Here is a 24,069-nt window from a genome sequence, read left to right as displayed (position 1 = left end):
GTTACTCCCAGTACCCACAGTTTACAACTATCTGTAATGTTCCAGAGCACCTAACATACTCTGACATCTTCAGGCACATACATATAATGTAGTTTGAAAAAAAAATCAAATAAAATTTAATAGTTGGGTGTAATTCCAACACTCAGGAGGCAGAGACAGGTGGATGTCTGAGTTTGTGGCCAGTCTGTTCTAGAGAGTGAGTTCCATCACAGACAGGGCTATACAGAGGAACTCTGCCCCAAAGGAAATAAAACAATGAATGAATGAATGAATAAATATTGAAAGCTCTTGATTATTACATGTTAAGAAATGAGTATCAAATTGATGTTGTCTGTTTGTTTCTGTGATATGAAATTTTGTACTAGTATTTTCCCTCAACTGGTTTATATATAGTAGAAGAAAAAGAATTGGAACTAAGGGTTTAAAAACAGAAACTATAAAAAATTATTTCCTGGTTCTAGGAAACTGGAAACTGGTGTTTAGGATGGTCTCTGGTGGGGTGGTCCAGATAGAGGAATTTTGTTTGTTTTTATGAATGCCTGTTTTACTCAGAGAAAGTGCTGAGCCATGGAGCCTTCATTCTTAATGCATATTTATATCTTCTGCCAGGAAGACAGGTGTGGAACTTGGTCCCTTTAATCAGGGATGCTCCTTATAGAGCTCTGCTAAGATGGTTATTTTGCACATTGAGAGCTGTCCTTTCACGGCTCTTACTGTTAAACACATAGATGTGACTCTGGGCATGAAGTAGAGAATCATTTTAGGTGCTGGAACAGGAAGTTGGTCACAGCATTGTGGGTGGTGACTCTACCAGAGCTGACAGCTAAATTCTGTCGCTCATCAGAAGTGTCTATCAAGGTAACCAGTTTCCATCTTCCTATGTATACTCTAAGTAGTGAATTTTAAATCTGTCTTGTGAGCTCAGGAAACACACTGTCTCCCAAGAACTCACATTTGGTGGGCTTTGCAAAGTACTTGGAGAACCCAGGATTTCAAATTTATTCACTAGGCTAATACATCTTTTTTCTCAGTCCCTCCTGTCCTGACCCCTTTGCCCAACTGATTTTTGTTCCTCTAGAGGCAAACGTTAGTTCCCTGTTTCAGTAGAGCATTAGGAAGCTCCTTTGCCATCCTCTCACTGTGAGCACTTATTAGCTTCTAAGTAAGTGGCCAGAAGTGAGCACTGTCTGTTCTCAGGTCTGGTGGCCATCTTGGGATCATGAAGTGCCCAACTCCGAATGGAACCATACTTTAAAAGGTAGATTATGACCCAAGAGTGACTGTTGTACAAATAATGAATGAGGACTCTGGGAGAATAAATTTATGACTTCTTTGTAGAGACCAGGGAAGAGGCGATTCTGAGGGGCTAGACTTGTACCCTGCTTCCCTGACACTTCCATTTCTAAGTCTGTTTGAAACCGTTCTCTAATGGTAAAATTAAATAGTGGCCCTCCATACCACTTCCCTGCTTCGGTGGTCATGGTCACACGCCTCTGGTGGCAGATTTGTGTGTGTGTGTGTGTGGGGGGGGGTAAGTGGGGGGATCAGGCTTGTGACAGGTGGCCATCTCATGCTGAAATAAACGCCTTTTGCTTATAAAGTGCCCACCAGCTACAGCAGTCATGGGCTGGAATGCACCTTCATCATGGAATTAATTCATTTGTAGGTGTTAATGATGCACAGACCATGTTAACAAGTGACTATTATGGGGAAATTGTGACTTCCCCTCAGTGTCAGCCTCTACCAAGCATGCCTTAATAATAATAATAATAAATAAAACCATGCCCAGTCACATCACCCCTAGGTGGCCAAGCAAAGATTCTGTAAGGAAAACAGACCCTGGAATCTCTTTTGTAAGGCGCGATGTACAGAAAGCGAATGCTGTTTGTCTGTAGCGATGCCAGCAAACATTCCGGTGTCTTAGGCTTTAGGTTAAAATGTTTACCTGGAGGAACAGTAGGTAGTTCTGTGACTGAGAAAAGGACTTTAGCGGTCCAGTGATTGGCATTTAGGGAGAGTCTTGGCTGTGAGATTAGGTTAGGATTGGAGTAAACGTGGGCTCTCACCTGCTTGTTGGACGGACCAGGAAGCTCTGGGCTCCTCTGTACCACTCTGCCCTTTCCTTTCTATGAGGTTCTGGTCGCTTGGCATCTTTAGCCATTTGTTTTACCCGTTTGCCGTGTGGCCTCTCTGCTCCTCCTATCTTGCTACTCAGGACTCTTCCCCCAGAAAACAAGTTCCTCCACATCTCTTCTGCCTCAGCCTTGGTTTTTTAAATCATTCTCGTCACAGCAGATCTTCCGTGCCCTGGATGCTTCTGGACTTTATGTGCCCATCCCAGGGGTGCTAGCCTCAACTAGGGGCCAAGCAGATACTGCTGATGAGATTAGAGGGCGAGGTTGTTGGTACAGAAAAGCCCACACAGTGATTGTTCTCGAGAGAAGCTGCAATACACTCACTGGGGAAACAGTTTGTGCTTGTCTTGTTCGTTTTAACATACATACATACATTTATTTATTTATTTATTTATTCACTATTTTCATGTGTTTGGGTATTTTGCTTGCAAGTCTGCCTGTATACTACATATAGTGTGAGTGGAGGCCAGAAGAGGGTGTCTGATCCCTCTGGAAATGCTGCCACAAATGGTTTTGAACTGCCATGTGGGTGCTTGGAAATCATTTTTCCAAACACATTTCTCTGCAGTTCAGTTTTGGCTCAGGTCTACTAGTGTGCAACTTTTAGTGTACCTCTGTGAGATTCTTTCTGAGAGCCGTTTGGTTATGGTTTTTGGTCAGGAGTCCTACCTGATCAATACATTGTAATCTTCAGACAACAGATAACATTTTATCCTAATTTATATCAGAATTTATTTATTCATTTAAAGATATTTTATGTGTAGGGATGCTTTATCTACTTGTATGTCAGTGCACCACTTGTGTCCAGTGCCCCCAGAACTAGAAGAAGGTGCCAGATGCCTTAAAGCTTGAGTTACAAATGGTTGTGACCTGCCATGTGGGTGCTATGAATTGAATCAGTCAGTGGTTTTACCTGATGAGTCACCTCTTACTTCCCAGAAGGTACAAACACAGACACAGTGCTAAATGCATAGGGCTTATATGGCTTGAACTCTCTTGCACTTTAGAATTCTCAAAAGGAACAATCCTGGTTTCCTGAAGTGGGCAATTGCCTCTATAATGGGTGACAAACACTACGAGTTCTGGGGTTGAAGAAGAGACAAATGGCCAGAGCATATGGTATCATGACAAAGGAGTTTCTGGGCTAGCTCTGGGCACCTCCTGGTACTCAGAAGTCGGCCATTGGTTGTCTCTTACCCCCATCCCCCTTTGTTGTATTTCACTTTAGCAAATATCTGAAAGCTTAAACTAAGCAAAATTCTGTGTAGTCCAGGAGCCCAGCCAGGGCGGAGCAATGGGAAATATACTCACTCGGAGGCCAAACTGTGTAGGGAAACCTCATTCAGAAGGGAATGCTTTCCCAGACTTAGGAGCAACGCCTCCCACTTTGACTTCTCGGCTGTTAACGTTGAGAACCAGAACTGTGCTTTTTTTTTTTTGGTTTTTCAAGACAGGGTTTCTCTGTATAGCACTGGCTGTCCTGGAACTCACTCTGTAGACCAGGTTGGCCTCGAACTCAGAAATTCGCCTGGGATTAAAGGCGTGCACCACCACGCTCGGCTAGAACCCTGCCTTTTGCTGTGCTTTGTGCTTCGCAGTGAGAGTTTGCCTGTAGAGGCTTGTTTGTGGGGATGAAATGCTAATTGTGTTGTCTAGTGAAGGGAGGTTACTTCCTCACCACAGCTTGCTCAAAAAGTAAGTGGCACTTTTTGTCCCTCAGCTTCCAAGAAGTCAGTGGATTATTGTTTGCCAGCTTTGGAGCATGCTTGCCAAGTTTGTAACATGTGGTTCAGGCTATAATCCAGGAAGGTGCTGGTCAGATTATGTAAATACCGATTAAGCCTATAGCATTACACTAGAGTAGTTTTTATTAGAGTCACCTTCCGAGGGACTTGGGATTTCCAGGGCCCATTTCCTGCTGGGATAGTTATAAGAACTCGGGGCCAGTCTGGTGGTGCAGACCCAAATCCTAACATTTGAGAAGTACAGGAAGATCAGAAGTTCAAGGTCACTCTCAGCTGTTTAGTGTGTTTGAGACCAGCTGGAGTTACATTACTAAGACCCTGTCTAAAAAAAAAAAAAAGACTTGGATTAGTTTATTAATATCTCTGTACACTTTGAACAAAGCTCTTGTGTTATTAGGAAACAGCTTTGGAGTGCTGGTGATCAAAGTGCAGACCTTGAGTATAGGCAAGCACTCTCCCACAGCCCTGAGTTACCATTATCATTATTCTGCTTGGTGTTGGGGGGGCCTCACATATGCCAGGCAAGCACTCTACCCCGAGCCCCTAAGATTAACTTCTAGCATCCATCTTTCTTCTGTAGTTGCCATTTCAGTTAGAATGGTGGGGTGGTCATATCATGACTTAGATGCATTGGTTCTGACACAGTTTAGCAGAAATTTCAGTGATAACTGAAGTGCCCACCTCCATGTAGTGCACATGTGTCTGTTGAGCGCTTACAATATGGTTAATATGATGAGGAGCTGAGCTCATAGACTGATATGATATTAAGTGGTTTCAATGAATGGCCACATGGTTAGCCATGGTAGTGATCTCTCAGCTATTGAAATTCTCTGGCTTGTGGGTGGGGAGCTTGCTGGGCAGCATGCTCAGCGAGCACAGGGTTGTCCTGTGCCCGGTTAAACAGTGTGCTTTTCAGACACGCCTGAATAAAACCTGAGCTGTTCTCTGCAGCCTTGCCTCTTGTGTGTTCTGCAAATGGTGGGCTGCACGACCATCTTTCAGCAGATTAGCTGAAAAAAGTGTCTATGGCTGGGCCCAACTGTTTGAAGATCAGCGTGCTCTTTGTGCAAGAACAGGGGCGATTTGTGTTGTGACAAGGCTGATGGTACTCAGTGAAAGCAGCAGTTGGCAGGGACTAAATTCCCGAGGTTTCTTTCCTTGTGCGCTACCGAAAGGTGCAGAAGTACTTTCGACCGTGTGTCCTGCTGACAGATGGATTGTTTTGACAGGAGAATCTGAACCCTCCACTGAAGCACCATTCAGATGTCAGGCAGGAAGGGGCAGCCATGCTCCTTGAAATAAGTGGGATGTTTTAGATGTGTGTGCCTGTCAGCTGCCACCTGGAGGAGCAGAGTTCGGTAGTTAACCCTTTCACTGGTCTTGGGATCGGAAATAAATTCATGCTCCTTTCTGCTGGCTTCGTGGGCTAAGTATATGTCTGTTAATGTTGGAAAATGAGTGTTGATATTAGTAAGTATAGAGGACAAGCGGTTTAAAAGCCTGTTACTTTTCTTTTCTTTCTTTTTTTTTTTAATTTTGGGAAAAACCACACTGTACTCATAATTGCTTTATTTATAGCAGCCAAAATAGAAACAAGCTAACTGATCCTCAGAAAGTAGGTAGGCAAAATGTAGACTGTTCATACCAAGGAGTATTGTTCAACCATCAAAAGCAATGAGACTTTCACATATGTGATGAGATTCATCTATGAACCTTGAAAGCATTGTATTAAGTTAAATAAGGCAGACACAAAAGGACCTATACCTGTGATTCCACTTACATGGGGTTCCTAGAGTAGAGTTTATGGAGACAGAATGATGGTTGGCACATACAGGGAAAATAGGATTAGGAAAAAGTTGATAGTGGTGGTGACGATGGGTGTGTCTGAATGTGTATGTGGTCACTGAGCAGCAACGTACAAATGGTTACATACATTTTATAACAGTGAGCGAGCGGTATTGGGCATTTTTGTTTTGGCCGGTGTTTGACTATTTTATTCCTTGTTAGATTTTCACAGGGGAATTAACTGGTTTCCCTGTTTCCTGCTAATGCATTTGAGGTCTCAGTTCCTTCAGAAATTCAGGACCTCTTCTCAAATTTAAAAGCCAGAGTAGCTCTGTCTAGGGACAGGAGCAGTTCCAGGGGCTGTGAGCTGTAGCACCTTCACCCTGTGCTGCCCACAGGTGTTATGGGAGAATGGCCCTTTCTAGGCAGTCCCTTGGCACGTGTGTTGGTCTGTGGCTTTTCTGGTTCAGTGACTATCCAGGCTGACCCAGTGAGGGCTAACACACTTAGTGTCCTGTCTTTGTAGCAGATCGCTGGCATCCTGGTATCAAAGACCTGGTGTTCCTCAGCTCCGGATGACAGTGTCGGTAAAGGTTCTTTTCTCAATCTGCCCTAAGAAGCAGAATTAGTGTTTCTGAAAGCTAGTTATATTATCTTTCCAAGAAAATACAAAGCATTGGGTATATGGCTTTTAATGGCTATGTGAGGTGTGGGAAAGGAGAGACATGATTTTGTCTCAGAGTGTTCAGAATGAAGCCATCAGGACTATAGAAAGCCTGCTGAGCCCCAGCCCCTCCCACGGTCCATGCCTTCTGAGCCTGTAGCTTCTGGAGAGTCCAGGTCCCAACGTAAGCTGGTGTCCTCAGGCCAAGTGTGGCAGCTGGCAGAGAGGTTTTGTTTGCCCTGTCCTTGGTTACTCTTTTAGGTTTGTTTTTTTAAGGAACTGAGAACTTTTCTCATAAGACTTGGAGTTTCTCTGAAAATCCAAGCTTGGTGTCAGCACGAGCCCTTGCCTCTGGAGTGAAGGAGTAAATGCCTGTGAAGGTGGGTAGGTGGACTTGCTGGCTTGCTCCATCAGCAGCCTAATCTGATGACCCTCCCACCTGCTCAGTGGCCTCTGAGAGCCTTTATTAAGTTCTCTTCAGCTCAACCACGCCAATTACCCGTGATGATGTAAGTTCTGTGCTGCCTTTACATCTCCCCCGCCTCCGCCCCAGACAATGTTCCCATATCCTTAATGATAATCTGATCAAAGCAGCAAACAGTAGTCCAGGCAGTCTTTTATGATGTAGAGAATTCTCTCAAAACTGGAGTTTCTTTCCTGGGCCTAAGCTGTTAATATCTACATTCTCATTAATAAATATCTCCCAAGCACAGTCAAGTTCATACTTGACTTCAGTATGTGGTTTAAAAATTACCACCTTCAATCTTTATGGTAACTTAATCTCTGGACAAATTGCTTTTAATTCAGACTGTGCCATGAACACAGATGGGCCATTAGTTTCAAGTGCAGTTTGACTTTTATTTAGACGAATGTCTTTGAGTTCACAGTAAAATGGCTATCAGCTCTAGGGTAGTATTGATCGAAACGTCTCCAGAGTAAGTTTAAAAGATATTTACCATTTATGATTAGTAGCATTGTTAATTGGCATTAATGTCAATGGAATTAATAGCCAAGATGAAAAATGTTAATCTCTTGCACCCACAGGCCTGGGTGGACTTCTGTGGCAAGGAACTGGAAGGCAGTGAAACTCATCTTGATTACCTGTAGTGGCTTCTGTTCCTGATGGGTTAGCCTGGCTTGTGTTCAGCGTGTGGTTAAAGAAGCTGAGCTGACTGAATATTACTGAGCTTACTCTGCCTGCAGCTAAGGCTGTGTTCCCTAGGCAGTGGAGGGGAGAGAGGTCCAGTTCTGAACAGGATGGGTGCTGTTTTACACACACACACACACACACACACACACACACACACACAGCTCTTGTGTGGCTTCCCTGCCTGGGGTTAGCAAGAGTATGTGTCCCCACCAGTTGGCTTTCTTTTCTTGTGACTGTCATTCCTAATCTTATTCATTGATGGTAGGCATCCTGTGTTCATAAATAGTCACAATTCTGAATCTGTTCATTTGTCTAAATGTCTATCCCCCCCCCCGACATTTTTTATTATTAAATTCTTGTTTTGACTGAGATTTCTGGGTCTGAGAATGAACACTGAGGTGCTGTGTGCCTGCTTGTGGGACACTGACTGCTTATGCTTGGTGGGATGTTTGAGAACATCTGCAGCTTAATCTACCAGATCTTAGTACCGCCTCTACCATTGCTGAGAGCTGAACATATCTCTAGACATTGTCATGTGAGTGCGTGGGTTGCACGCCCGTGTGTGTGTGTGTGTGTGTGTGTGTGTGTGTGAGTGAGAGAGTGTGCGCGTATGCATGAAAAATCACCCTTGTGGAGAACTGGCTTAGACTATGAAGTGCTGACATCTGTTGTTCTCTCTCTCTCTCTCTCTCTCTCTCTCTCTCTCTCTCTCTCACTTGATGTTGATACTTTAGTTAAACATTCATTTTTTAAAAAGTCATCAGGGCTGAGCCTGTTAGTGTGCTTCTTTAACCCTGCCAGAGGCAGGGTGATCCCTGAGTTCTTGGGCCAGCCTGGTCTACATAGCATATTTAAGGCCAGCGAGGGAGACCCTCTCTCAAAACAACAACAAAAGCCATTAAGACTGTCCTTGAGGAGTCGGGCATGCCTTTAATGCTAGCACTCAGGAGGCTAAGTCACATTCGTCTCTGTGACCAGACTGGTCTACAGAGTGAGCTCCAGGTTATCCAGGTCTGCTACATTGAGAAACCCTATCTTGAAAAAACAGACAAACAAAAGATTGTCCTTGAGGATTTGCTGTATGGGTCTCAGCCTGTGGGTCTCAGCCCCTTTGGGGGTATCAGATGACTCTTTCACAGGGGTTGCCAAGACCGGCAGAAAAAAAGATATTTACATTACAATTTATTGATCCATAACAGTAGCAAAGTTATATTTATGAAGTAGCAACAAAAAATAATTTATGGTTGGGGTTACTACAAAATGAGGAACTGTATTAAAGGGTTGCACTATTAGGAAGGTTAAGAACCACTGACTTAGAGAGTGAAGGCACACATGGTGGCAGGCAAGAACCAACTCTCACAGATTGTCCTCCGATCTGCACGCGCGCGTGCACACACACACACACTATAAATAAAAATGTTTCTGTGTATAAGCCTGAGTATATGTATGTGCACCATAGCCTGTGTGAGCCTGCAGTTATTAGTAGAGAGTGTTAGGCTCTCTGGAACTGGGGTTACAGGTATTTGTGAGCCTTGTAGGTAGGTACTGGGTACCTAAGCCTTCTGCAAAAACAGTAACTACTCTTAACCCTTTCTCCAGTCCTAATACATGCAGTTTTAAAACCTGAGTGGCCCTGGACTTGATACGGTACAAAGCATTTGGATTAGTACTGGCCCTTCTTAGTTTCTCAAGTGTTGGTTAGCCAGTTGGTACTGGAAGTCTGCTTGAGTCCACCCTGGAAGTGCAGGTTCCCGGCCTTGCTCTGTGCACTCTGTGTGCACTGAAGCAGGCGGGGAGAGCGATGTTTATGAAGCTCACCGTGTCTGTTACTAAAACAGGACACAGGAGGGAAAGGTCACTAGGCAGAGGGTGGAGGTTTCTCTTTGAGGGACTTGGTGAGTGGGGAAAGGTTTCTTAGTCTTTGATGAAATGTCAACTATTAATTTCGTACTTTTCACTTTCTCTTCTACCAGAAACCTGAGTTATAACAGACTCTCCGAGATCGACTCTGCTGCTTTTGAGGACTTGACGAATCTGCAGGAAGTGTGAGTGTCCCCTAAAGCCATAGGGGTGGAGGGCAAGAACGATCTGGGGGAAATCTTATTCTATTATACTGTTCTCACTCTCCCGGGTGGCTGGTCTCAACTTATAGGAAGGAACATTTGCATATGGTCAGCCATAGATGGATGCTTGTGTTCACGTAATGCCAATTTCCCGAGTAATGGTCCCAAAACACAGGGTTAGTGATATGACAATAGGATATGCCAAAAAGAAGCTCTGAAGTGGTTCCTTTAAGTGAGAAAATGAAAATACAGTAAGGTTTTGTGTAAGAGATCAAATTCGCATAAATTTTATAATATAAGTGTTCCTTAAATTATTGTCAATCTCTTTCTATGGTTGACTTTTGTATGGAAAAGGACTATATATAGAATTTCAGGTACCCATGGAGGTTGAGGAGTGGAGCCCTCATAGATAAAGGGGTGCCATGTTAAATTCCTTTCCCTTTGCTGTAGGCCCCGTTTTCTATGAAGGGCATGCTACAGTGCAGTAGGTGTAGTATTATTGGAAATCCTGGTTGCCCAATGGGAGTATAAGAGAGTGTCCTTTGATGGAAGGTCCTGTTGACTGATTGGGGAACACTTCTGTGCCAGTGCATTCTCACAGGTGCCATAGAGGTATAATAGTGTAGTCAGTGGTGGTACCTGGTGCTAGCCCACCACTTGCAGTTTCCACAAACCTGGCAAGAAGCATGGGCAATAGAGGCTCCTCTTCCCTGTCCCGTCTAGCAAACCAAGCATCACTGTCACTGAGCACCAGGCTTGCTACCTCTTGAGCATCCTTTAATGCAGGCCCTAGACATTCTGTATATTATAAAGATTTATGCTTTGGTACATCCATTGGGATTATCAAGAATTTTAGCCCCACAGCAAGTTTACAGAAATTTCATGTAAGTTGTGCAAAGCTCTCGTGATTACTTGCTGTAAACTACACACATAAATGCATATAGGTTTAGAATCTAATGTATATTATAGTTCTTTTTCCTTGTATTTTTTTTCCCAAGACAGTCTTGCTGTAAGCCCAGGTTGGTCTGAAATTCATAATTCTTTTGCCTTAGCCTCCCAAGTGCTTGGAAATATAGGTATTTATGGATTTATATCTGGCTTGCCCAATACTTCTCACAGTTAAAAATATTTTGTTGTATAAATTAAAATTTTCCCACATTATTTAGAGACTTCATTAGGATTACTTTCATCTATCTTAGGAAGTTTCTGCTGCACTGGTTCCCATACTCCCTCGCCAGTGCCCCTCACTTCTGGCTGTCTCTCTCTACATTTCTTCCTTCAACCCCACTTCTGCTCCCCCTCCCCACTTGATCTTTCCATCCTGTCATGCCCCTCCAACCCTCCAGGCCTTCCAATGTGCTCTATGCTCTTTTATGAATATTTATATAAAATTACTATAAATCATTATCAAGTTGTGTTATAGCATTTTAGCAACTCATTAAGTTCTCTACACATTTTTACTCCAGGCAGTTGAGGAAAGTCTTTGGTGGCTAGTCTTTGTTCCATTGTAGCGGTATATCTAATGAAACCTTAATTTTACTTACTGATATAGTTTGCAAAATAGCTGCATTCCCTATCCTCATGGCCAGATTTTATGGCCTTTATGTCTTTTTTTCAAAGCATAGACTTCCAGGGTTAAATCCCAGAGTTGGAAATGCCTTGTGTTGTGCCTTCATTTGCCCATGAGGTCAGTGAGACGGGTGTGGGAGGATGAAAATGTGAAGGCGGCCAAGGCTTCAGTAACAGATCCCGTAGACCGCTGGCTTCATTAGCAGAGGCTGACTCCTCCTGGTGGGGAGCTAGAAGGCTGTAGGGCTGGCTTCACCTGCGCGCCCTCTCCTTAGCTTGCAGGCGGTTGCAACTTACTGTGTCTTCTCTTGGTCTTTCCTCTGTGTTCATGGAATCTCTGGTTCTCGTGATGCATCCTGATTTCCTTTTGTACAGATACCGGTCACATCACTCAGGATCCACCCATGTGGATCTCACTTAACCTTAGTGACATCTCCTACCCCTGTGCTAGAGATTAATTGCAGAGCCTGGACCATGCAAGCCAAACAGTCCACACCAAGCTGCAGCCTCAGCCTCCTGAGTCTTTAAAGGCTTGTCTGTAAACATCTATACTCTGACGTCCTGGAGCTTTGTCCTTCAATACTGATTTGAGGAAGGGGACACAGTTCAGTCAGTCATAGTTTTCTAAGTTGGTAAGCTTAGTCTACCAGGAGCCCGTTGACTTTATAACCCAGGGCTTTGCTGTGCTTTGCTTTGGTACAGGATGGTGTTGACTCTTGCGGTTATCCTACGTTCAAATTCTCTTGTCATTCTCAGAGATTATTATTGGAAGAGATTAGAATTATGCCATTTCCTGTGACATCACAGACTTCCGTTTATACTTACTTGAGTGTCTGCTTTGTGCCAGGTGCTCTTCTGAGCCAAGCGAGCTACAAAAATAGGTCTGTGACTAGGATGAGGCAAGAGAAGGCCTGTCCTTAGGCACTGATGTCACAAGGGTGCCAAAGCTTACCAGCCACGATAATGGATATTTTGACGTCACATTTAAAAAGTCAAGACGAAGAATATTTTAGAAAGTGTACAGTGAGCAAAACATGGAAAGTCTGAATCAGTGTTGCTGGTGTTTTCCCTTCCATCTCAGCTCCAGACTGGCTTGACCACGCTGTTTTTGATCTATCTTGTCTCGGACTTTTGAGTTCGTTCATTATGTGTTTCACATTCATTTTGACCTTTATCTTAAATTCTGGTAATAGATTCAGTGTCCTGCCTTTCAGACATATTGTAAGCTCGTTCTTTATTTTCCCTACATATCTGTACCTTGCTCGTGAGCTTTCTGCTTCCATGTGGTTTTACTCCTTTGACCTACCCCCTCCCCCTCACCCCTCACCCCCAGAATCTCCATCATACCATAGCTAGGAAGGGGCCCCCCGTGTACCACAGACCGCCCTGTTCTCTGTGACTGCAAGGCCTCCCGGTGGGAAAATGGTTGTTCTGGTAGCAAGAGTGCTAGATTTGAGATTCTAGTTCTGGATCTGTTCCTGCACAAGTGACTTGGCTCTTCAGTGTCCCTTTCCCTTTCTGTGACATGGACAGAGTGACCCATGGTCAGTGCCTGATGTGCATGTGTGACTCCTTCCTGCTTTTGGAACCTGCAGCTCCCATCCTGAGTGCGTTGTTTAGAAACACATCCTTGAGGCTGACAGAGCGGACTGCTTGCCACTGCTGACTGCCTCCTACCTCTGTGGATCATAAGTTGAATTCATCATGCCCAGGGCAGCAAAATGAACTTCTCAGTGGTGGAGACCCAGGACTTTCCCTTAGAGAATTCTGGTAAATCCTGGTGACTCAAAGAGGTACCAGCAGTGAGTGGTGGAAACTAGGTAAGAATATGGAAGGGGAAAAAACCAAACCAAACCAAAACAAAACAACACAACACAGCCCACAGTTGACACACCAGTGCTTCCAAATTAACTGGGCTCAAGTCGGTTCTCCCGGACCTTGCGGTCTTCAGAGCCAAAGGCGGGTGCAGGAGTTGTGGTGGCTTAGCAGTGGTTTAATTTTAGAGGCTCTAGAACCACATAACATTGTGGGTTGGGAAGAGAGAGAGAAAGCAAGCCCTTTGGAGGCTCCTGGAGGACATGTGCAGCTGCTTCCAAGCCACAGCTCTCCACTGCTCACAACCCTGAGGAAAGCCCATCAGGGAGTGCCCTAACCCGGAGTGCTGGACACCGAGTCCTCTATAATCAGAGGGCTATTTATACAGTCCTCTATGAAAAGGCCCTTGGATCACATTACTGTGGTGGCTTGGGGGTGCTTGCTACTAAGCTGCTTTGCTGGGGCCACTGCCCTACACGCTTCCTGGAGAGGGTAAGGGAGCCCTGCCTTCAGGTATTTATGGCTCAGCTCTGCTCTGTCCATGCTGCTGCTCTTTCTCTCACCCTGCTGTGTGCATGCACAAGAACAGGTGCAGAGGGTTGGGATGGCTGTGACGTGAAGGAAGACTGAACTACTGAGGAGTGTTTGATAGACTGCGGCTGTTAGTTAATAGCTAATAGCTGTTATTGCTATTAGTGCTGACTGATAAGTATTTCCCATGTAAGTATCCACAGCCTAAACTTTTAGATTTATTTCTCCTGGATCCTGCCAAAGCCCCATGACTCTGGTACATGTATTATTTACATTTTTTTTTAAAAGAGGAAGACTAAGGTTCAGCAAGGTTAGGTGGCATGCTGAGGATCATTTGATTGGTACGGAGTAGAAGAATCGCTCTCTGTTTTTTAACAATCTGTTGCTGTATGACCACATGCCTCTGACATTGTAATTGAGTGTACTCCTGAAGGACTGGTGTGTTACTCAGACTTTGGACAGAGCTGGACACACACTCATCTTTCACCCTTCTTGTCATATGCGACTATTAACTTGGACCTCCATATCCATGGATTTGTCATCTGTGGATTCAGCCAACCACTGATTGATAATTGAAAAATGCATCTGCTTGCAATGCACAAATGTCCTTTTTTCCTTGTCTTTATGTCCTATACAGTATAATTAATGGTTTACCTAGCACTTACATTATCTTAGGTATGCTAAGTAATCTAGAGACAATTGAACACAGGGCACATTCAGGTCTCAAACAGGCACTGTATATATTCCTGTAAGGGTCTTGAGCAGATTCTGGTACTTGCAGGGTGTTTGGATCAAACCTTCATGGATTCTAAGGGAAGATATCGTATATTATCCTAAAGTAATTTTATCTAACCAGCTGCATATATCATAGTCTTACCAAGGAAACTCTTTAGCCAGTGTTATTCTCTAGTCCCTTGAAGCCTTGATTATAAAACCCGTGTTTGCTTGTAAGCGCTAATGGATTTTTTTTTTTTCCTTGTAAGAAATGACCATCCAAACTTCCAACCTGACTCCTATGGACTGCAGCTCCATCTCTGTTAGGAAACAGCCAACAGCCCAGAGCACCCACTCTGTCTACAAAGAGCCAACTGGCTAAATAAATGAGTGAACATAGTGGCTTGGTCTCACCTCCCACGTCAGCAAAAGGCTACCCTGTTGCTGGTCAGAAGAACGTTTGTAGTACGTAAGAATCTGTGTGAAACAGAAATGTGCAAGTCTCCCCTAGCTGCCAGAGGAGCGTCCTCTGAGGAAGTGTGGGGCCGGAAGCGTAAGGAAGCATGCTTTATCTTTCATCGGATTCTCATAGTCTTCACTGGGGTGTTTGAAATTCTTATTGCCTGTCCATTTCAGCCATTTGGTAAATTAATACAGCACCCTCCCCACCCCCCACTGTAACCCACAATTACTTCTTAGGTAGGTTTTATGTCGTTTGTTAAAGCCAAATTTGACTAAGTTAATTAATGATGATGCTGTACTGTGAACTGCCCTTTATGACGCTGTGTATATTACAGCGTGTAATATTCTCTTTAACAAGCTACTTGTAAGTGGAAGCTTGGAGAGAAAGCTGCAGGATCAGAACGTTCCGACTGACCTCCAGGGTCAGGGGGAAGCACCCCTCCCCCAGGTTCTGTTCTGGGGTCGGGCACTCGGTGTGCCTCATTGACCCCCACTTACACCTCCTCCAGCTCCAGGGTTGGGCCATGATTCATGCTCTGGTCTTGAATCATCAGGGAAAGGTTTATAAAAGCCAGACATTTCAGGAAGATTTGCCGTGCTTTGCATGGAAGTAAAGTTTTGGGGGTTGGGTGGGTAGAGTCAGCAGGGAAATGCTAGGGCACAGGGCTCGAGGAATGGAAGTACACAACCGTAGATAGTGAAAGTACCTCAGCTCACACTAGCCTCCATCTTTAAAAGTTCTGTGTTCATGGAGACTGCTGTACACCCAGCACGTCTTTTTCTCGCGGTGCTCCAGTGCTATTTTTGACTGGTCTCTATTTCAGTCTGGCACACAGCTCTTCGTGTCTCAGAGTGGGTTTGATGCCTTTGCCTTCTGAGGATTGCATTCTCCTTTTGGCCTGACAAACAACTGGGGAGCCAAGAGTGGTGGGGCTAGCCACTTACACTGAACTAGCTTTTTTTTTTTCTTTTTTAAAGTAAAAAATGATCTAAAAGTAAGCTAGCCATGCAGTTAGTTCCTGTGCTTTGGGCTCCAACTGTCCTCTCCATAAATCAGGCAGCCCTGTTGAAATTAGAGCCTGCTATTTCTGACTGAGCCTGTTGCTCCAGGACTGCTCATCAAGATGTATAAATTCACCGTTCAGCTGTAGCCCTGCTCTACCGATGGGAAGTGCTAGCTAGCCCCTTGCCCTCGCTCATTTAGTTCTGTGATATGTATGGAGTGGGGTGACTGTCCATATGTGTAGCAGGGCTGGCCTGAGACCAGGCTTCTCAGCTGAGGTTCACCTGCAGGGAATCCTGTACTCATTGTTTCAGGTTCAAAATCAAGTTATAATAAGCAGGCAGGAAATCTGGCACTCTTGCTGATCCCTGAGGGTTCTGAGTGGTCAAGCCTGCCTCGTGCTTCCTAGCCTGTGAGCTTGCTGCTTTCTGATTTGCCCAGCAGGTTGTCTCCTGGCTGTGCTGCCCTGGTCATGTGACCCCAGGCTAGCTTTTTAAATGGACTTAAATTTACTGTAATGTAGGGAATACCAGTTGCTGGTATCTGACTCAAAGTTGTGGCAAGCGATGAAATCACCAAAGCGCATGGTGCACGGGCTGTAATTACAAAGCAGCAGCCGGTAGCGTTGGGCACCTAGTTCTTGAGGCTTCCCTCCTTCAGCCACTGTCGCTTATTTGTGGTGACCTTGGTCTAGTTACTTTACATTGGTGTACTGGGATGTTCCTGGGACCTACATCTAGGTGTCGAAAGATGAGGTAAGCTCCTAGAGCGACACCCACCCCAGTCTCTAGGAGATCACTGCTGTTATTGTGACTATCACTGCCATCCTGGTTTCCAGTAAACCTTAAGAAATGAGCTTTTAATTTTTTTTTTTATTTATTCACTTTACATCCATCCCCCTCTCCTCTCTCATACTGTCTTACGCAGACCCCGCCCCCACCCCAACAACTCCCCTGCGCATCAGGTTGCTGAAGAACTAGGCACATCTTCTCCCACTGAAGCCAGACAGTCCATTTAGGGGAATGAGATCCACAGGCAGGCAGGCAACAGCATCAGAGACAGTGTTCTCCCCATGACCCGCCACCCCACTCCAGTTATTGGGGACCAAGCTGCTTATCTACTGTATATGTGCAGGGGCCTAGGTCCAACCCATGCTCAATCTTTGGTTGGTGATTCAGTCTTTGGGAGACCCCAGGGGTCCAGGTTAGTTGACTCTGCTGGTCTTCCTGTGGGGTCCCTGTCCTCTTTAGGTCGTGCAATCCTCCTAACTTTTCCATGAGACTTGAAGAGCCCCATCTAATGTGTGGCTGTGTCCGCATCTTTTTCCATGGGCTGCTGGGTGGAGCCTGTCGGAGAACAGGTCTGCAGGATGCCTTGTTGGCAGCAGACCTCCAGCAGTTTTCTTGCTCTGATAAACCGAGGGGGTCATTTCTACTCATCAGCACACCGCTGGGCACTAAGAAGATTTATTGGTTGAGATTAGGACTGATGAGCGCTTTCAGTGCCTCCACTCTGTGATGGGAAATGGCAGGCAGGAAGAGATAACAGGAGAGAAGCAGGATCTATGTGATTTAGGGGGCAGTCAGATAAGAGACTGTTAAAGTAATTAATTGTCTATTTCCCCAAACAAGGGCTCTTTAAGTAGCGAAAGGATTTGCCACATGATACAGACCTGCCTTCTCCCTGCCAGATGCTTCAGACATGGAATTAGTGAAAAAGGCATTCTGTGTCCTACAGACAGTAATTGCCAAGTTTCATCCCTAACTGACTCTGGCACTGAAGAAAGCAAATGGGATAATTCAAGCCCCCACCACTTCTATTCATTTCTGAAAAGATGGCAGCCAGCCAGATGATTCAAGCAAGTATCCAAGCCATGTACTTGTTTGAATACAGCTGTCATTTCTGTGGTCTTGTCCCCAAATGGAGTGACATGCTTTCTGTAAGATGTACCTCCCTTAAGAAATTGGGAACAAGATAACCAATTTCTTTCCCCTCACTCCCCTTGTTAAATACTATTTCCTTCCACCTGATCCCCTCAGAGCCTGAACTTTGTGCCTTGGGTTTCTTAAGGCTTCGGGGGCTGGCACTGTAAGTCTGACTATGGCTTCTCTTCCCAGATTTAGCCATGCGTGCCCATGGAAAGAGGTCAGGTTACCCCTCTCGGGGCAGGCAAGGCAGGCTGTGCTTTGGCTTGCGGACTTTCCCATTCATGAAAAGATAGGAACTGTGGAAATCTGGATTTAGACTCTCATAATGGGACAGGGTCCTGGAGAGTGAATCCTGTCTACAGAGGAGTTTCAAAGTTTGCACTTTTTTTTGTTTGTTTTCTTCACATGTCACATAGTCCAACTAGGCTGGAACCTCAAGAAGATGAGGGTGTGAGTCTAGCCTCCTTGTTACATCAGAAGAGGAGCACTGGATGCCTGGGATGCCCACCCTGCAGTGAGCAGGCTCCTGCTCGCATTCTCTCGTTGCCCCTTGCCTGGGGCACAGTGCCACTGAGATCTGTTCTTCCTATCTCCGAGACCTTTGTGACTGCTTCAGTTCGCCGCCATCGTTTCTGTTGAAGGTCATGGGAACACATTTGGCTAGAACCTGCACCAGGGCCTGTTTTCACTTCCCTTGTTAGTCTGATGTCTGAGCTTGATGGGAGGCCAGAACATAGTTCCTGCCTGTGTGTACTTCTGGCCAGGGATGTGATAGGTGGTTAGTGGTTTTGACTTCAGGTGGCTTGTCTCCCTTTAAAAACGCATTCTAAATGCCTTATCTCTTACCTCACATCTCATAGCCTGACTATGGCTAACTACAGCGTTGATCTGTTATTTTTGTTGTGTGTGATTTCTAACTACTAATGTAAATGTTCTAAGTGATGGATTGCTTCTTCTTCTTACAGGTACCTCAACAGCAATGAGCTGACAGCCATACCATCACTGGGCGCTGCTTCCATAGGAGTTGTCTCTCTCTTTTTGTAAGTGGTGACACCTGAGGACTCTGGGCTGTGTGGTGGGGTCATGGCGGTTACTGACACTTGGTTACTGATACCTCCTGTCCTTTTTGGTAAACAATGACCTTCATGGTGCCTAATAATGATTATAGCAACACTGTCTTTGCTGTTTGAGAGTTTATAGAATTACAAGTTGAAAGTTTGCTGCATTTCTAATGGGGAAAACTAGTCTTTTTTTTTTTTTTTTTTGTAACACCCTGACAGAGGTACACAGAACAAATCCTTTGCTTTTAGTAATTGAGTTCTCACTTGGGTGATGATACTAGGTTAAACGACTGAACTATGACAGTTTTATCTTTGTGCAGTGAATTTTGGTAAACGCAGTTTACTTTTATGGCCCTAAAAAAAAATAATAGAGTCCCTATAAAGCACTGGCACCCTCCTAACAGTGAGGAGTAATCCGTCGGCATCTGTAGTAAGCGGAGACAAAGCCTATGTACGGCGCTTGCTTGTGCATCTCTGAGACAAAGCACCTGATGGAAACGGGTTATGCGAGGAAACACTGATTTTTGGTTCTGAGGGGTTTGGTCCCTCAGAGGGGGATGCGAGTGGTGTGTAGTCGATTGGTCTGTTGCAGTAGAAACTTGTGGCAATGGCTGTCTAAATGCCACAGAGAGGCTAGAACTAGTCCTCATAACCTCCAAACACCTGCTCCTAGTGGTACACTCTGCTATCTAGCCCCAGCTTCTAAGAGTTTCACAACCTCTCCCCAAACAATACTGTCAGCCAAGGAACAAACACTCAAACGTGGGTCTGTGGGGGACAGTTCAAAATCACATTGTAATACCATGTGTTACTGTAGACAAAACATTCAGGGTCTTAACCAGAAACGAAGAGGAGGGAGCTTTGAAGGTGTTGTCATTTAAGCTGCTTCTAGCCTTTTCTGGGGATTAAGCACCTGGCTTCACTCCATTCCTGTGGCATCAGGTGAAGTGCCACAGGTTTCAGCTCACTCAGCGCTCTTTCCAACTGTGCCCTGAGTACAGTAATGCTCAATACCAGGTTTTACTGGCAGCTTCCCCAGCAGATTTCCATGCGTTACTGAGTTTCCCATCTTCCGCACGTTTCTCTGCATACCTTCAACTTGTTGGTTTAATGATTCATTGCCTCACCTGTATACATTGGTTTTTTTTTTTTTTTTCTTTTCTTTCAAAGTGGGCACAGCAGGCTGAGCAGAGGGACTTAGCAGGAAGCTAGGAAGATTGCTGGTGTGGCTTACAGATCTGATTCTGGCTGGCCACAGGAGCTGTGTTCAGGGCTGCTGTGTCCTGTGAACTGTGTCCTGGAACTTAACCCTTTCTAAGGCCTGGTGGCTTGCAGGAGAGCACAGGAAGTAGAATCTGACTCTCTGTGTCCTGGGGATATGACTCGCCCTCTCAGAACCTCTTTTCCCTCATTTACAAAACGCATCCCTTATTCTTTACATATTCCCCATGAGCAAGGTCAGGACTAAAGGGGAGTGGAAGGAATTTTCATAAAGTGTTTGTTATCCCATGAGACATGATATATGGCTACTGCTTCTGGCGGGTGGCTTGTCACAGCTCTGTGGACCTTGGAGACCTCTCACTTTTAGGGGCATAAGATTTGTGAATCAACACTCATTCTGTGAGGTGCTTTTGTGAAAGCTGTACCCCTTTTAGACAGGCAAAGGTCTGGTTTTTTTGTTTTGTTTTGTATCTACTTGGCCTTTGTGCATAGCATCTGGAGAGTGTTTAATTGCTGGTAAATTAGGTCAGTTAGCCTTATGTGAAGCTAATTAGGGATGTGATAATCCCTCGTGTGTCCATGAAGCACAGCCCTTGAAGATGCTTGTTAACTTGTGGCTCCTGGAAGCCCAGGTTGTAGACCAGCGGTGCCTGTCAGCTCCCGCATGCTAGAATGCAGAACCTCATGCCACTCCCATCACAGGCCTTATTTAACAAGGGCTCGGCCACTTGCCCACTCATCAGAGTACAAGAAGTGCTGCTTTCATTCCCTGGCTCCTTACTTGGTGAGGAACCCAGAGAGGGCTAGCTCCCCAAAGTCGTCTTAGTTGCTGGATGAGAATGCCCTGACAGGTGATTCTTGTCTTGACTCGGTAATTTCTCTGAATCTAGCAGTTGAAGGATCTTTATCTTCTTGTTCTGAAACTGCCTTCCTGATGATTTACAGTGTGACCGCTAGGGAGCATGATTATAGGCCATCTTGCTTCCAACAGATGGGCGGTAGATCCTTGGTCCACATTCAGCTTCTCGCTTTCCTTCTGTGGTGTATCACAAAGACACATCGACCTTCTGCCTCAACTTCTACCCTTGGTACTTGAGACTGGAGGGGGTAGGTTCTGACTCTCAGTGTGGGGCACCTGCCATTCTGGATGCAGCTTTAAAGCATGCTCCTTCCTTCTCTCTCTCTCTCACTCACTCAGGACTGGGTCTTCACATCACAGTTCCCTTCTTTCTCGGTGTCAACCCTGGGAAGGCCTCGTGGAGGAGGTTCGGCTTCGTGCCTGTGTTTAATATCAGGGCATCAAAAGGGCTTGAGAAGCTGGGGTCATCAGCACAATTTCAGTTGGTTATTGCTTTCTGATTGAAGGCATCTGGTTCAATTAACGTGCTTGTCAAAGAGCAGGTTTATTTGCATTAATGTTGAGGATAATGCCAAAGCCATTTGTCCTTAATAGCAGAAAGCATGAAAACCCAAGGAAAGCTTTTTGATAGGATTGGGTTGGCGTGAGGGAGCTCATGTCATAAAGATAGACTTTAGGGAAAGAAACAGACTTTTGTTAGGAAGGGACAGAATCTGCCAGCAGATGTTTATGTTTGAGATAAAAAAAAAAATGTTGGTTTTGTTTGTTTGTTTGTTTTTGTTGTTTTGGGAAGTTCAGGAAACTCAAGTTTTGATTGTCAGGGCGACAGTAATTTGTCTGACAAATGGATCGCGTTTCTGTTGGAGGTGTGTGCCCTCCCTCCAGCGTGACTGCACTTAGACTACTGAGTACTGGAAGCATCCTTCATCCGTCACTGCAGAGAAGCGGGCTTTGACTCTGCCTCGTGCACCTGCTGCCGCGCATTCCCCACGTGATCCTGTAGCGGCTGCTGTACTCCTCCAGGTGTCAAATGTTTCAGACTTGAACTTGTCACCACGCCATGCTCTTTGTTCTTCTCGGTCTGTGTCCTGGATAGGCAGGACACCCGAGCAGCAGTGAGCACAGAATCGTTTGTGACTTTGTAATATTGCTGTCTAAAGTTTATGTTGTTACTTCGAAATGCTTACTATTACTATTACGATTACTTTAGCTCACGTGTATGGTTGTTATAGCTCCACATGCCTGGTGCTCACAAAGCCCAGAGGAAGGCATTGTGTCCCTTGAAACTGGAGTTACATGTGGTTGTGGGCTCCCCTATGGGTACTGGGAATCAAACTCAGATCCTTTGGAAGAGCAACCAGTATAGAAATCAATTCATAATGAAAGTGTAATTGAAAAGCAGTTTTAAAGGGGAGAGAGCTGTGATTTGCAGACCCTGTACCTCCACCCCCACTCCTGCCATGAAATTATGCCTAGTCCTGAGCTAAGACCATCAGGAATTCAGCTTGAAGCATAGGCAAATTATTTTCTCTTTTCTCCTCCCCTTCTCCTCCTCCCCTTCTCCTTTCCCCCTCCTTCTTCTCCTCTTCATCTTTGCGTGTATTATGTTTTTAGAGGCAGATCATAGTTCACAGTCACAGGTATAACTTGGCTGGGTATAGAACTCAGTTGCTAATATTCTTGAAGTAGGGTTTGTGTACTGGGACAGGAGTGTTTTTACCCTTCACCTGGGGTACAAGTGGAGGAGGGGCTCTTGCCTTTGACTTTCCCTAGCTGTCTTTCAAACTTCCTGTGAGTGCATCCCCCAAAGGGCCAGTATTTGCAGACACAATAAAGAACTCATGGGGGGGAAAAATCCCTTCGTTAGCGCATGATGTTTATCCCAGGAAGGATGAAATAATGGTCATCTTATAGCTGAGGCTGACTGTCATATGGGGGCTCATTGTATAAACTGGGCGTTGTGGGGTGTGCACAGTTGAGGTGGCTGTAGCTGCTCCCCTTCTTGGTGTAGCATTTGCCAGTCACCAGTAGAAGAAAGACAATCAAGGGTGTTGAAAGCTGGCTGCCCTGATTCAATAGTTATGTTTGGGTCAAGAGAATTAGCTTATGTCTTCCAAGGTGCGGTTGTCCTGCTGTGGAGGACCACTGCCTAGCTTTACGTGAGATGTGGGAGAGGAGCCCAGGGCTGATGTATTCTTAAGCCCATTGGGCTTTGGAAGACAATAAACTATACATTTCCTTGTGTCACCTGTGTGGCAACCTGGAGTCGTGGGCTACAAGTGAATGGCAGGAGACTACAGGCATGAGTACCATGGATATACTGACCATGCCAGAGACCCATGACCCTTATCAGTTTGATGCTTATAGGTGAGCTACTTGGGGCTCCCAGCTGACTTTCCAAGGTACTAGGGAGGGAAGGAGCTGAGGAGCACTGAGGAGCACTCTTGTGTGTGCCCTAACCTGGCAGGACACATACTGCCCCTGAACAGATGATTAGAGACCTGGTGGCTGTTGAAGCGGTCCCCCATTCCCCCGGGGCAGGAGTCAGGGTTAACACCTCTTACTTTACTGTGATTATCAGTTACTGGAATCCCTCAGGTCCTTGTCCTTACCTAAGCCCTAAGGCACCTCTTTGTTTCTTATGGCAGTTAAAAGGGTGTTGGTGAGGTCTCAGTTCTCTCCTTGCTCTAATGGGCCCCCCTCTTGTCTTTCCCCAGCCTTGAATTGTATATAATAACCCTGCCATTTCTTCTTGCTTTCCCAGCCTTCTGCCCTGAGAAGACTTTAGTCCTTATCACTGGTAGGCAAAAGAAATAATGAAGAACCAGCTTGCCTCCACTTTAGGCATAAAAGCTCTCTTAGAATAAAGATAAACCAGGTCCATTCCTGTTTATGATTAAACCTGTTTCTCAAGCATTGGGCTATGCCCCCTGTAACCTTAACTACAAATGGTTCTGTGCTGCCTGTTTCAGGTATGGCAATCATGTCTTTGTTTCAAAAAGCTAAGAAGCATCCTGCTACCCTCCCTTTGCATCAAAGGGTTGCTATAGCTACCTTGTTGCGACCACCTGTTGTTATGCCTGCCTTGCAACCCTGTCTTTGTTTCAGGAATCATGATAGCTAATCTGTTATTCTTATGTTCTGCTCCTGTAACCCTGCTGGTTTTTTTGTTTGTTTGTTTGTTTGTTTTGCCTGCCAACTCCCCATTTGGAAACCCTGTACCCGTGAGCTATAAAACACTTGTCTTCCTCACATCCAGGGCTGTTCTCTAAAATTCCAATTTAGGGTGAGACAGCTGGCTGGCCAATCCTGGGTGCACCTCTAAAATAAAGCTTGCTTTAGTTTGCTCTTTCCTCTTACAGTG

At 45.2% G+C, this 24,069-nt stretch overlaps 1 protein-coding gene across 6 annotated transcripts in view; it reads left to right on the top strand.

Moving 5' to 3' along the window:
• Nucleotides 1–24,069, top strand: part of Lrig1 (leucine-rich repeats and immunoglobulin-like domains 1) — a 95,770-nt gene that overhangs the window by 26,848 nt on the left and 44,853 nt on the right. For all 6 annotated transcript variants that reach the window (XR_377425.3, XM_030255196.1, NM_001355269.1 and 3 more), the window contains exons 2-3: nt 9,453–9,524; nt 18,530–18,604. Coding sequence is in view for 2 of the 6 variants with exons in the window: in NM_001355269.1 (NP_001342198.1) it covers nt 9,453–9,524; nt 18,530–18,604 (147 nt within the window). In the remaining 4 variants the exon portion in view is untranslated. The remainder of the gene's footprint in view (nt 1–9,452; nt 9,525–18,529; nt 18,605–24,069) is intronic.

Source organism: Mus musculus, chromosome 6 (genome assembly GCF_000001635.26).
Source record: "Mus musculus strain C57BL/6J chromosome 6, GRCm38.p6 C57BL/6J".
In the NCBI taxonomy this organism is placed as follows: Eukaryota; Metazoa; Chordata; class Mammalia; order Rodentia; family Muridae; genus Mus; species Mus musculus.
This window is presented reverse-complemented; position numbering and strand designations above follow the sequence as displayed.